The 13,170-nt window shown below is 40.7% G+C and overlaps 1 protein-coding gene across 1 annotated transcript in view; it reads left to right on the top strand.

The window, feature by feature from the left end:
• Positions 1-3,708: 3,708 nt before the first annotated feature.
• Positions 3,709-13,170, top strand: part of anos1a (anosmin 1a) — a 28,315-nt gene continuing 18,853 nt past the window's right edge. The window contains exons 1-3 of the mRNA XM_039606655.1: positions 3,709-3,774; positions 4,554-4,756; positions 7,489-7,548. Of these exons, the coding sequence (XP_039462589.1) occupies positions 4,574-4,756; positions 7,489-7,548 (243 nt within the window). The 5' untranslated portion in view covers positions 3,709-3,774; positions 4,554-4,573. The remainder of the gene's footprint in view (positions 3,775-4,553; positions 4,757-7,488; positions 7,549-13,170) is intronic.

The raw sequence follows: 13,170 nt of genomic DNA, 5'->3' as shown, positions 1-13,170 counted from the left end.
TAGACAGACATAAGGGCCTAGGCAAATATAATTCCCTTCCTGTAACTTCAGGAAAAATTGAGCTTTTTGTATTCTGCCCCAAGATTAGGCTTGTTAGGTAGACTGCTTGCGGATTTCTATGATGCATGTCTTGTCTTTCTTCACTCACCCCAACTGGTCGCAGCAGATGGCCCCGCCCCGCCCCTCCCTGAGCTTTGCTCTGCTGGAGGTTTCTTTCTGTTAAAAGGGAGGTTTTCCTTCCTACTGTCGCCAAGCGCTTGCTCAGAGAGTGTCATCTGATTTTTACGGGTTTCTCTGATTTCTTTGTATTATTCTACTATTTTTACATTACAATATAAAACAACTTGAGGCAATTGTTGTTGTGACTTGGCGCTATATAAAGAAAACTGAATTGAACCAAACCTTTTAGCTGCTCTAATATCAACAGAAGGAGGCTCCTATTAGTGCTGGAGATCAGAGGCTGCAATCAAACTCAAAAAATGTGTAGCTGACCCCGTCAGAAGATGCATTCACTGAGCAGAAGATGGGGATTAGGACTACTGGGACCAATATTAACACAGCTCCATTTACTATTCCCACTTGGTTATAGATTAAGAATCAGAGACCTCCATAGAAAAGATAGTTGGATGCAAGATCAAGAAACATCAAGGGATGTTAGTTGTGTTTGATGAGAGGCAGGATGGAAGAGATTTACTGCAATTTGTCCAGAAGTGAGCTGAAGTGAAAACCCGTTCAACATCACAAAAGTGGACATCCAGTGAGTTATGACATGTTTGAGTCCTACTAGCAACACTCATGCGTGTATGCTTATATTTAGTTGTTACTGTTATGTAGTATATACAGTCATGGATTGAATCAGGCAGGACTCAAAGAGCAGACTCAGAGCTAAGTTTGCAGTAGGGTTCATCAGAGAATGAGAAACGGTCATCAAGCAGGGAACTGGGAATAAAGGAGAGCCTCAACAAGAATTGGATCACAGGAGCTCTGCCACAGAAGAGAGTAGCAATTAGCCAGATCCAACAGGTAAGTGTTGTAGTGGTGAGTTGTGGAAGTGTCTGATTCTGTCTTGTTATGGTGGGCGAGGAGAGCAAGAAGGAAGAACTGAGTAGGCAGGAGAGTTGCAGACCATCAGCAGGTGGAGAGCAGGCAGACAAGTTGTGAATAGGCAGGTGGGAGCTGTTGCTGATATTCTAGCAAGTGGAAAGCATCAATCATAGCACGATAGCTCATGTAGCATTTGCTTGAGTATTGTAGAATACAGTTTGCTATATCCTCAAAGAAGAGTAAATCTCGGAGCAGCAGCAGCACAGATTGTAGCCTGTTCACAAAGAAACAAACAGAAACAAATCAATTTGGAAGTTATTTTAAGACAAACCCCATCATTCACCCACCTGCCAAATTCAACATTAACCTCTGATTGGAAGTCCCCAGCTTCAAGGTGCTTAGAATGATTGCAGGTAAGGATGTGCTAAAATGCGTCAAAAACCTCTCGTTATTGTCTGAGAATGTTTTCAATGTTTCACAATGAAATTTTAGTAATTTGATGAAGAGTACTCAGTATTGCATAACTTCTAAATCTCACATGAATGATGAACTTTGTGAGTAAAGGTCAAAGCACGTAATTCTTTTTGTTCTTCAAGACTCCACCAGCATTAAGGCCAAAATAATGGCTTTCATGTGGGAAAACAGAACTGATAAGCCTCTGTCCATATGTACTTGATCACTGGCTCTATCAAAAGTCTGCTTCCATACTGTTGTTCTTCCCAATTGAAGTGCATAGGACATTTTGGGAAAAGAGGGAATATAGCCCCAGAACACTGGCAGACACAATACACACATAGTGAGTCTATTACACCGTCATAGTATGTTGTTTTTATTTGTGAGTAAGTCAAACCCCTCACCGGGGGGCCCAGAGGGATTTTCTCCATCCTGTAGTGGGTGGGCCACCAGAGCATCAGCAGCTCACCACTTCTTTGGAGACACTCACTTCATTAACAGCCTATTTTAGGACTATCCCTGGCAGATGCAAAACAAATCGGAAAACAATTCAGAGGATTGCTTGTAGGCTTCATGTCATTTTCTCCAGTGAGTACACTGAGGAGCCACTGTTAATTAAAACACTGTCTCGGAGCATCTCATCGCCTTGTGTTCTGAATGTATATGTAGAGGCGTAATGAACCTGCTCTGCCTCTCTTTTTGAAACCTCTGAGAGGTAAAAAATCTCAGCTGTAAAGGCTCATTAGGTCAAAGACAGTACTATAAAACCTGAGAGTGAGCAGTGAGGCATGAGTGACTGTTTGGAAATCTAGTGCAGCGGAGAAAAAAGCGCCTATTAACACTGCAGGATGCTCTAGCAGTGCAAGGGGGGCCCTTATGCCAGGCATGAGGGAACTGACAATCCAAGGAGGATCTCTTCAGAATTTCCAAAACGTCATTTTTCTCCTTTCCTTGGGCAAGGAAACCAGCAGTGAACCGCTTACTTATGAGAGATATGCTTGTGGTTACTTTAATAGAGGAGTCTATAAAAATGGTGTTTGCAGCTACCACTAAACATACCAGCTAGAATTCCCTGACAAGTACATTCCCTGCTATGCCCTGGTCATGTTGAGGAAAAAGCTCTCTCTCGGAAAAAATGTCTCCAATGTGTAAAATCACAGATTCAGGAACATAAATGTTTCCTCTACATTAATGGAGGAGCAACCTGTGCTACTACATCTGGCAAAATGTAGGCATTAGAATGAGGTGGTAATAACACCAGACCAAGGCTGGCATCAAGCAGCACATATAAGCACCATGTAGCTACTCTGTAAAGTTTGGACTGATATAGACTTCTTTTTCCTTCACTCAGAAAACACACCAAGGAAACACAAGCTTGACTAACAGTAAAATATTTAATCGATTAAAATTCTGTGAAACAACGGCCCGATTTACATGAAAAAAATTCAGAATAGGATGACGTGGTGGTGTGTTGGTTAACAAAGCCAGAGGGCCCTGAGTTCAAATCCAGTCTGGGCCGTTCCTGTGTGGGGTTGTCTCCGAGTACCCCGGCTTCCTCCCACAGACATTATGGGGTTAGGTTAGCTGGTCATTGTTTATATATGGACAGAAATTTGCCCCCAAAAAGGTCACAATTGCTTATGATATGATCCACAAGCATAAAGTAAGATTTACAATCGTGTACAGTGATTTGTGTGTAACTTTAAAGGGCTCACAAATGCATAATTCAGTCCACACAAAAACACAAAGCAATCTGACTGAAAGTAAAACTATTTTACAAATGTGCTCATCCAAACCTGAATTAACAGTAGCATATATCCAAAACCTTTTAAGTTCAGCTTCACGAAAGTCTAAAAATAGACGTAACATCCCCCGGCTGATAAAACAAAGTCTTCACAGGAGTGCACCCCGTGATTCAGAAGTAGATCAATAAAACACAGAAACAAAGAACATCAATGAGGCTGGTATCAGACACACAAACCATGATGGTGTAATTTGATGTTCGAGGTCTGAAAGAGAGCAGGCAGAAGCTTGACATTTATCACAACCAGTGCTCATGAAAGCAAATTTAAGTTTGTATGGACTGTTAGTTATGTGGCAGGGCGTGGTCGGCGGCGCGGCTGCGGGGGGCGGGGGCGGCCACACCTGAGCTGCATTAGAGCATCACGCCACCCCTACACATTAAAGGACTGAACTGGGTCCTGACGGTTGCTTTGGTTGTGTGTGTTCGGCTGGGAGCTGGAAAGCTGCAGCCGTGATTGGGTAAAATAGGAACCGGTAAGAAAGAGTGTGAAGAATGTGGTCAGTCTCATCATTCATTCATACATTCATAGTTGGCCTTCAATTTGCCTGACTGCTATACTTTCCTGCAATATACAGCGGATAGCAAATCTTAGCCATTGAGCTAGTCATTATCAATTATGACGTCACTGCTCATTTATTCATCATTGTTCTTCTCCGTGCATTTTTGTGAGCGTCATATTATTATGGCTACATCTAATAATAAATAAATAACTGTCTTGTGGCTTTTTATCATTGTTTTGTTTATTTTTAATGTTTCAAGATTCAAGATTCTTTATTTGTCAAAGCACAGTTATACAAGTACAACACGCAGTGAAATGTATCCTGACAGGCTCCTCGACTGTGCAAAAGGGGAGAAAAGAACATTATATACATTAAGTAAATATATATATGGGGGACGCTATGTGCAGTAAGTGAATGAATTATGTACAACGTGGCATTTGATGCAGTAAGTATTATGTGCAGTAGTAGCATTGTATGCAGCAAGCAGGTGAATTCTGTACATTAAATGAATTAAAGAAGATGTTGCCCTTGCTGCTGAACTAATCCCCCCTTGTGGGACAATAAAGTACTATGTTGTTGAGGCAATACTACTGGCTGTGCGCGCATTGACCGACTGGAATGAAAACACCGGCTCATGAGCATCCTGACCCTAACTGTGTACGCCTAGATCTTATAGCTCCACCCTTGGCTATATAATAGCTAGTAAAGCTGGGCTTCCATCACATTACTCCAAGCGGCATCTTTTGTTTCAGCGTCCCACCTCGGAACGGAGATGCTGACCACAAACAGCGGTGTCAGGACCAGCCTGTGGATTATTTTCCTCTGCAGCTCAGGTGTCTGTGCCAGGAGGCAGCACGCCGATGCTGATGAGTCCTGGTCGGAGACCGTTTCCAGGGCCAGGTGTGCGTCGCGATGCCTCAGCTTGCACAGTGTAGCGGCGCTCTCGATTCTGCAGGTCAGGACACCTTTGGCATTGGCTGTTTATACATAACCAGTCAAAAGTCCTTAAATTTCACGTATTTAACTTTTTTTAATCAGCAAATGCTGTTTTTTTTATTGGTTTGAAAGAAAATATCCATGACGCTTACCTGAGTTGTGAAAAACAGTTTCAAACAATAGATATGTGCATTCATTTTCATGTAAGGTTACATTACGTTAATAAAATAACTTTTAATATAAGTAAATATATTTCTTATTATATATACTGCTGTAAAAGGAAACATGTGCTGTCAGATATGGGCACTTCAGGGAAAGCTGAGGGAAACCAGTGTGGAAAACAGTGCACAAGGTGATGGAAAGTCATGTTTACACTACAAAACAAGGTCTTAGGATGTTGGTGAGTATACTCCAGAGACACTGACTCAACAAGAAAAACGAAAAAAACTTTACTTTAGACATGACGTCTAAATATCATAAAATCCTAACAGTCTGAAACTATATAAAATAGTGATATTATGAAGTTGACAAAATGAAAAAAATAAGTTCAGTCATGCTTGATGTTCACTCACACAGAGTGAAGCACTGTACAACTGAAAGGCAGGCCAGAATAGACCATACGGCTTATTATAGTGATTATTCAAACAGATTCTTCTTCTGTCATTCTCTCTCTCTCTCACACACATGCACATACATGCACACACACACACACACTGACACGTGCACACACACTTGCAGTTTGGCTCCTTGGTTCAGGCTTTCGAGTATGCCTCACTTAGTCCAATGAAACTGCACAGAATGATGGTCCAGCCCGTAAGAGAAAAACCATGAATGTGTGCTGTGGTGCTCGTCTCTTCAAACATGCCAAGAAGTAGACTACTGTACTGTGTCCTTGCTTTAGTTCCAGCTCTTCAAAGCTGCACCTCAGACATGTATCACTCATACATCACTTGCCATTCCTAGTCTTACAGTAGCCAGTATTCCCAGCACTCATGTCAATTCATTAACTATTGAAGTGTGAAACATGCTCACATTGACTTTGTGAATCTGCATGTCACTTTATTGTAGGGCTAGCCTTTGTACCCTGTTTTAGATTTAGACTATTATAGTTAAGGTCCACCCTCAGGTTTTTCACCACTAATTATCCTTTGGCTCCATTCCTCACAAAGCTCCTGTGAAAGTCACAGTTAAAAGCATTACTTGTCCTGTATGGCCATAGTATATTTTTTATGTTTCATGTCAGTGATTCACCACTGTCCTATCTAATTCAGTCTGATCCAGCACCTCTGTTATGATTTCTAATTTCACAAAATTTAGAAATGATTCATTTGTTAACGCTGGTGATATTTCCAGTTATCGACCTGATGCAGTAGTTCTCACTGCATGGCTCATTGGCCTCACATGGCTTACCCAGCTTTAACTGGTAACAGCCATAACTACACTGGAGTGGTTTAGACCAGTGCTAGAATGACCCAGTTAAAGTCCACACCTAGATCCTGCTGAGATTCTGTGGCAAGGCTTGAAAATTGGGATTCACAGATGATTTCCATCCAATCTGACTAAATTGGAGCTATTTTGCAAAGAAGAATGGGCAAAAATTGCATGGAAAAAGTCAACGGCTATGAATACTTTTTCATTATACGATTCCTGTGATTCTGTAGAAGGAGTCTTTTCAGGAAATTGATGCTAGCTCAGTTAAAACAGCAGATAACAAAATAACTAAAACTGTTGATTGACATAATGACCTTTGCTTTAATAAAACCAAACCCAGAGAAGACAATTTGTCTCCGCTCTCAATCATTCATATTCCATTTACCTACAGACAGAGAAAACAGAGCAAACAGCGTTTGATATCAATCACTGTTCGATATTTCAATCTCACTGTTTGCTGCCAACATTTTCAGTGGCTTTGAAATGGAAAAAGAAGAAGAAAAAAAGAAGAACACTGAACAATTCCCCAGGTGGTTATAGATTAAAAAGAACCAAACATTTCTTGTTACTGTCATTTTATTCACCAGACTTCAGCGGCCTGCCAAGTCACCAGGTTTAAATCCAGAAGAGCAAGAGACTGTCAGCATTAATTAAAAAATGGATCTAGCCACCATGATAATACTTACTGGTCAGTGGCATCCTGTCTTGAGGTCTCAAACTGAGCACTTTGGATGTTTGTCTTTTAAAACCAGGTCATAAGGGTTTTTTTGTAGGTTGAATTCGGTTGTACTGGATTGTTCTGTGATAAGAGACAACTGGCAGTCTGTTCTGTTCCTGCTGGAAAATGAATCCACATTAGGCAGGGAAGGATGGGTGTGATGTTCTTTTAGCTTGTTCAGCACCAGTCTCTTAAAGGATTAAAAACATCAGAGTAACAGGCCTGCAATCAGTCTTTGCTGTCTGATCCCAAAGACAGAAGCTGCTCCGACAAGAGCAACATTTTTGGAAGTTTGAATATTGGTGGAAAAGATCGTGGAGGTCGTGCATAAAGTATCTGTATAATCATGTGTGTGCTGAGCTGAGGTCTGCATGCTTTATTTCAATGAACAGAGTTAGCACTAGACGGCTGTGCTCTTAGTCAATACTTTAACAATCTGCAAAGTTAGACACCTGTTGGTTTCTCAAGTTCCTCTGAAAAACAAATCTTTGCAGGCTCACAGCTTGATCAGTGACATCACTCAGCTTTAAAATGGATTCATTTGTGCTTAACTCAGACCGACCCATTTATTTATGCTTATGTCCTTGTCTTCCTCATTTTAGTCTCGTCTTCAGAATAACGGATCCTTGGGCTGGTGTCATAATCATAAACAGTGTGCAAAGGTAGGAAACATTTTTAAAAGTACGTCCTTCTGATTTTCCATTCGTCACACAAACCTGAGACAGTGAGTTGTTCCTGAACCTCATTTGCATGAAGTATTCTGATTTTCCATAGAAAATAACAACACCTGTGGGTGGTGCAGTCCTGCTAATAGCACTCTCACCTCCTGGATAAATCTCCCGGTTAACTGGGCCACACTACATGTTCTTCCTCCCTGTGTGGGTTTGCCCACTACATGCAATTTAAGTTAATTGTTGTAAGTGTGGATGCAAGATGGGTGAAGTGCACTAAATGATTTGAATGTGGCTTGTAGTCGAAAGTGCTTTACATTGTGCTATTTTGATACAGTATAACACATTTAGAAGTTTATGAGGCATCAGGTCAAACTTCAGCATTAAAGTGATGTGCTCATTAATGCATGGATGCATGTAACGTGAATGTGCTCCTTATTCAATCTGAAGCACTTTATTGAAGTATTTTTGGACTTTTGTAAGGATGCAAATACTTCCATTACCATGCAGTTTTGAATACAAAACAACTTCCCTACTCTCTGTTCCCTCGTTTCTCAACTCTATATTTATGTCTAATAGATTTTCTTATTTCCCACGGGCCCTCTGACTTGGTCTCCCTTAGTACATTTTTAAAAATCCTGGAATTGACTCTGAACAAAATATATAAATTTATATCATGTACATTTCCCCTTGTTTTACAGTATGAAAGAAAAGATGCAGAATTTAAATAATAGAATTATTGGCACACACTGCGCTCATATACACTTTTAGATCATGGACAAGAACTGAAGAGCTTCAGTTAGCTGTTGAGTGTAAAAATAGGAAGTCATGTGGGACTGCTAGAGTTTTTCAGAGTAATAAATCACTCTTTCTCGCTCTCCTTATGTGCGTGTAGTTTTATGCTCCTTGCTTTTGCAGCAATAAATCAGCCCACATGCAACCTGACAGCGTGCTCTGTGCACAGGTGTACATCTGTATGTACTGATACCTGCTGGTGGATTATAGTGGTTATTACCCATTTCTTAAGTCTGCCATTCATCACCAGTTGTGGCTCTTTATTCTGTGACATCCTATACATCATAGCAGTTTCCCTGTTAATACATCAGGAGTCATGAAAGAGGCAGACAGTAATAGATGGATGACACTGTTTGCAAGCTATCTTTTTGATAATCTGAAATTTTGTCAAGGCATTTTTTGTGAAATGATGCTCAGGTAGTCCTGGTGTTTTTAAATCCAGTTATGTGAAAAACAAAGTAGCTTATCCATTATTCAGCAGCTTGAACAACCATCTTTAGCAGCAATAATTAGAAATAATCCTTTTCTATATGACTTATTAGTATCTCACATTGATGTGGGGAATGTTGGCCAGCCCCTTTTTAGTGTTATGTCAGTTCACTGACGTTTGTGGGCTTTTTTTTTTAAGTACAGCTCTGTTAAGATCCTGCCGCAGCATTTCAGCCAGGCTGAGTTCTGGACTGTGATGGGCCACTGCAGCACTTTGAGTCTTTTCTTTTTCAGCCTTTGTGTTGTAGATTTGCTGCTGAGATCATTGTCCTGTGCAAGCTGCCCATGTCCCATTGCTGCAAAATAAACCCAAATTAAAGCTTATCAACGTGAGATACTCTAACAAACAACATCAAGCAATAATTTTGATAAGAATGTAACTGAATTATAGAAAATAAAAGGGTTATTTATCTAAATAATTAAACATTAAGGAAAATATCCTTTGTATGAACTGACTGTATATCAGATTCCATTAAATGTAACATTTATACCCAAATTACATGGAAAATTTACATGTAATGAATTAACTTAAAGTCACCATTTTGGGCATAAATATTTTTTTAAAATTTTAATGTGACAGGACAAAACAAGGAACAGAGAAGACAAAAATGACACAATGCAGTAGTATATAACCATGTGGGGAGTGAAAAGAGATGAATGAAGAAGAAGAGCTGGTCATCACACAAAGTACTGCAGTAGTCTGAGCCTATAATTGTATAACAGATGGTTCAAATTCACCTGGTCCAGCCCTAACTATATGCTTTAGCAAAAAGGAAAGTTTGAAGCCTAATCTTGAAAGTAGAGATAGTGTCTGTCTCCTGAATCCAAACTGGAAGCTGGTTCCACAGAAGAGGGGCCTGAAAACTGAAGGCTCTGCCTCCCATTCTACTTTTAAATACTCTAGGAACAACAAGTAGGCCTGCAGTGCAAGAGCGAAGTGCTCTAATAGGGTGATATGGTACTACAAGGTCATTAAGATAAGATGGGGCCTGATTATTTAAGACCTTGTATGTGAGGAGCAGGATTTTGAATTCAATTCTGGATTTAACAGGAAGCCAATGAAGGGAAGCCAATACAGGAGAAATCTGCTCTCTCTTTCTAGTCCCTGTCAGGACTCTTGCTGCAGCATTTTGGATCAGCTGAAGACTTTTCAGTTTTTTAGGACATCCTGTAATAATGAATTACAGTAGTCCAGCCTAGAAATATGTTAATGGAGACAAAGGTAATGCCCTAAGAATCCGGTTAGACACCATGTTTCTGAGATTTTTAGTGGTAAATATAAAAACTTTTTTTTTGTCTGAGTTTAGAAGGAAATTGGAGGTCGTCCACAACTTTATGTCCTTATGCCTGTAGTTTCATTGATTGATTTATGCCACCAGTCTTTATGGATAATAAAAACTGATTCTAATGATTCCTACTGTGTCCACGTGCTTGTTCACAGGGGGTCATCTGATTGTTGGGGTTTTCTCTGTATTATTGTACAGTCTTTCCTTACAATATAAAGCACCTTGAGGTGATTGTAGTTGTGACTTGGCGCTGGATAAATTAAACTGAATTGAACTGTATGTGCAAATATCAGGGGAAGGCTTAATGATGTTGGCACACACTCATGTGATAGGCCAGCGGTCCCCAACCCCCCGGGCCACGGCCAAACGTACCACGTTTCAGTACCAAACAGAACCGGTCCGTGAGTTGTACCAAACAACGCAATTCTGTACCGGGCTGCGAGAGCTGAGGCTCGGGTGTGAAATTTATGGTTTTCAGGGTTTGTATCGTTTCCCAAGGTCTTTCCCGTGTTGTATCTGTGTGTCTTATTTTGAAAGAAATATTTACACGTTACCATAGCGACCAGAGAGCATTAAGGGGCAGAGAGGAGGATGTTACTCTCAGTGTTGTTGGTGCATTTCAGGAGATGCTGCTGATAAAGTTACACAATTACACAGTGAGTTCGCGTTTATTATGATATTTGCAAAAAAACACAGTTTTTGTCTCGGTCGTATCGTTTTATTTTGTTGTATTTATCTGCGAGACCTTAAAGGCCGGTCTGTGAAAATATTGTCTGACATTAAACCGGTCCGTGGAGCAAAAAAGGTTGGGGACCGCTGTGATAAGCATGCATATTTAAAATATCAGACGGATAACATTTAAGAACTACAAATAAAGTTTGAAACTTAAATGACGATACATATGTTTGTCTAAGTACTAAATCTTCCACTCATCTCTGCCCACAATCACCTGTCAGCTGTCTGCGCGACATCGAAACATGGATGTCGTCTAACCTACTCAAGCTCAGCAGTAATAACACAGAGGCTGGTTGTGGGCCTCACTCCAGATTTCCTTACCTGGATTATTGAGCATGCATCTAGACAGTTTTAGATATACTTACAGACAAACAGCACTTTAAATATTAACCACATTAAAAGATAAAACATCTTCCTAGTGACAACTTTAGATCTTTAATATTCCTCTGTGCTATAAAATATTACTCGTGTCTTGTTCAGACTTCTGAGTCTGGCTAACATGACAGTCCCAGTTTCAACATACCCCTGCCCAGCTCTTAATCTTAGAGAGGTCTGATGATAAGCTTGCTTATCCTTGTTGCTGTGAGACAGCCTATCACTTTGGCTTGTGATCATTTGGCCTCATGTCATCCTCATGGGCTCTGGTGGTAATGAGAGCTTGTTAATCCTTCTGTCACTATTTCCTCCAGGCATATAGCCATTTGGAAATGCCAGAGTTGATTAACAAGACACTCCCACACAGTCTAGTTCGATTCAGCTCTTAAAAAAGGCTTAAGATGGCACTGTGGCATTGGAACAATGAGAGAGCATCATAGTCATGCGCTGACACCAGTGTCCTTAGCTCGAAACATAGACAAACTGGCATCGAGCGCAGTGTAATGACCTTCTTCCAGTACCACTCAGCAGTAATTAGTGTACTTCAATACACAACAGCCTTGATGTGATGTTTGATTAAGAGCCAGAAAATCATTTTTTTCATTCCTTCCTTGCTTCGAACTCATATTTTCAAGCAAACAAGGTACCTGAGAAGTAATTTGCTGGGAAAAGTTAAAGTTCGTCTGTGGATGTTCAAAAATCGGGAACATTTTCAAAGACAATGCCGGCAGTCGAAACAGGAAACAAGACATAAACACGGGGCCTTTTTGGTCTCTGTGGGGTTTGTCTGGGCAGTGAATCAAACAGTGTCAAGAACCAAAAGAACAGCATTTTACACGGTCAGCAGAGAAGATGTCTGCTCCATTAGCTCTGTTTGGTCATGGAGGAATAGGGAACATCCACTGCCAAAATAACACAGACTTACTTAGACTTAGCTCCTCCCATGCCTTATGTGGCATATCGGGCGGCAAACGAACGCCACCAGGCTCGATCTTGTGCCCGGGCTTCAGCTTCTTCCAACAATATGTTCAATGTCTTTAGGTCTTGATGGAATGACCTGTGAAAATAATACAACAGCACAATAATATTTCCATTATTTTAGAAGACACTGTGCTGACATATTGACCATAGCTGAAACTCACCTCACCCCAACACCAACCAACCCAGGTCCAAACCTCCACCTGGCCTTACTTTAACCCTAACATTAAACCCATTTAACATCCTGAATTACGATGACTTGTCTTGTGAAGACTTGGTTACAGTTTTTTGCAGGTCCACACAACATGACCACATAAATAGAAATATGGCACACCATTTTAATAATATAATGACACACACACACTGCTGTGCATTGTTGGTAAGTAAGAACAGGGTGGTTCCTGTTTTAGTAAGAAATACATTTCATGGGCTGCTTCATCTTCAGAGTAGTGAAATAAAATGCTTGATTTAAGCTTGAAATGGGGCAGAAAACTCACTGATGCTGAGGTACAAAGGGAATGACATGAGAGTAGGAATGTCAGTCTGCATTAGTGGAAGCGTCCTCTTGTGGACAGCGTGGACAGGAGATGGGAGATGGCAGGACTGGAACAGGGCAATCAGACACTCCACTGCGGAGCAGGACAGTGTGTGTTCCACACTCTGTAGTCTATTTTGCAGCAACTTCTTCTTCCCCGTATCTTCCTTTATCTTTCTTAGTACACATCACTGGCTGTGAGTTTTGCCTTTTTTTTACATTCATAACCCTTTTTGTTGATTAAAAGATGTGGAATTTTGACAATGTGGTTGACTCAGCATGGCGCTGTATACAGTACATCATGTCAAATCATTTTGCAGCTCTCCCTTGTTAGCCCTGCAGGGCGACCTGACCAGGGTGTACACTGCCTCTCACGCTGTGACAGCAAACTCAGTATTGTTTGGGTTGATCTGTGATATT

Source organism: Oreochromis aureus, linkage group 23, assembly GCF_013358895.1.
Source record: "Oreochromis aureus strain Israel breed Guangdong linkage group 23, ZZ_aureus, whole genome shotgun sequence".
NCBI lineage: Eukaryota > Metazoa > Chordata > Actinopteri > Cichliformes > Cichlidae > Oreochromis > Oreochromis aureus.
This window is presented reverse-complemented; position numbering and strand designations above follow the sequence as displayed.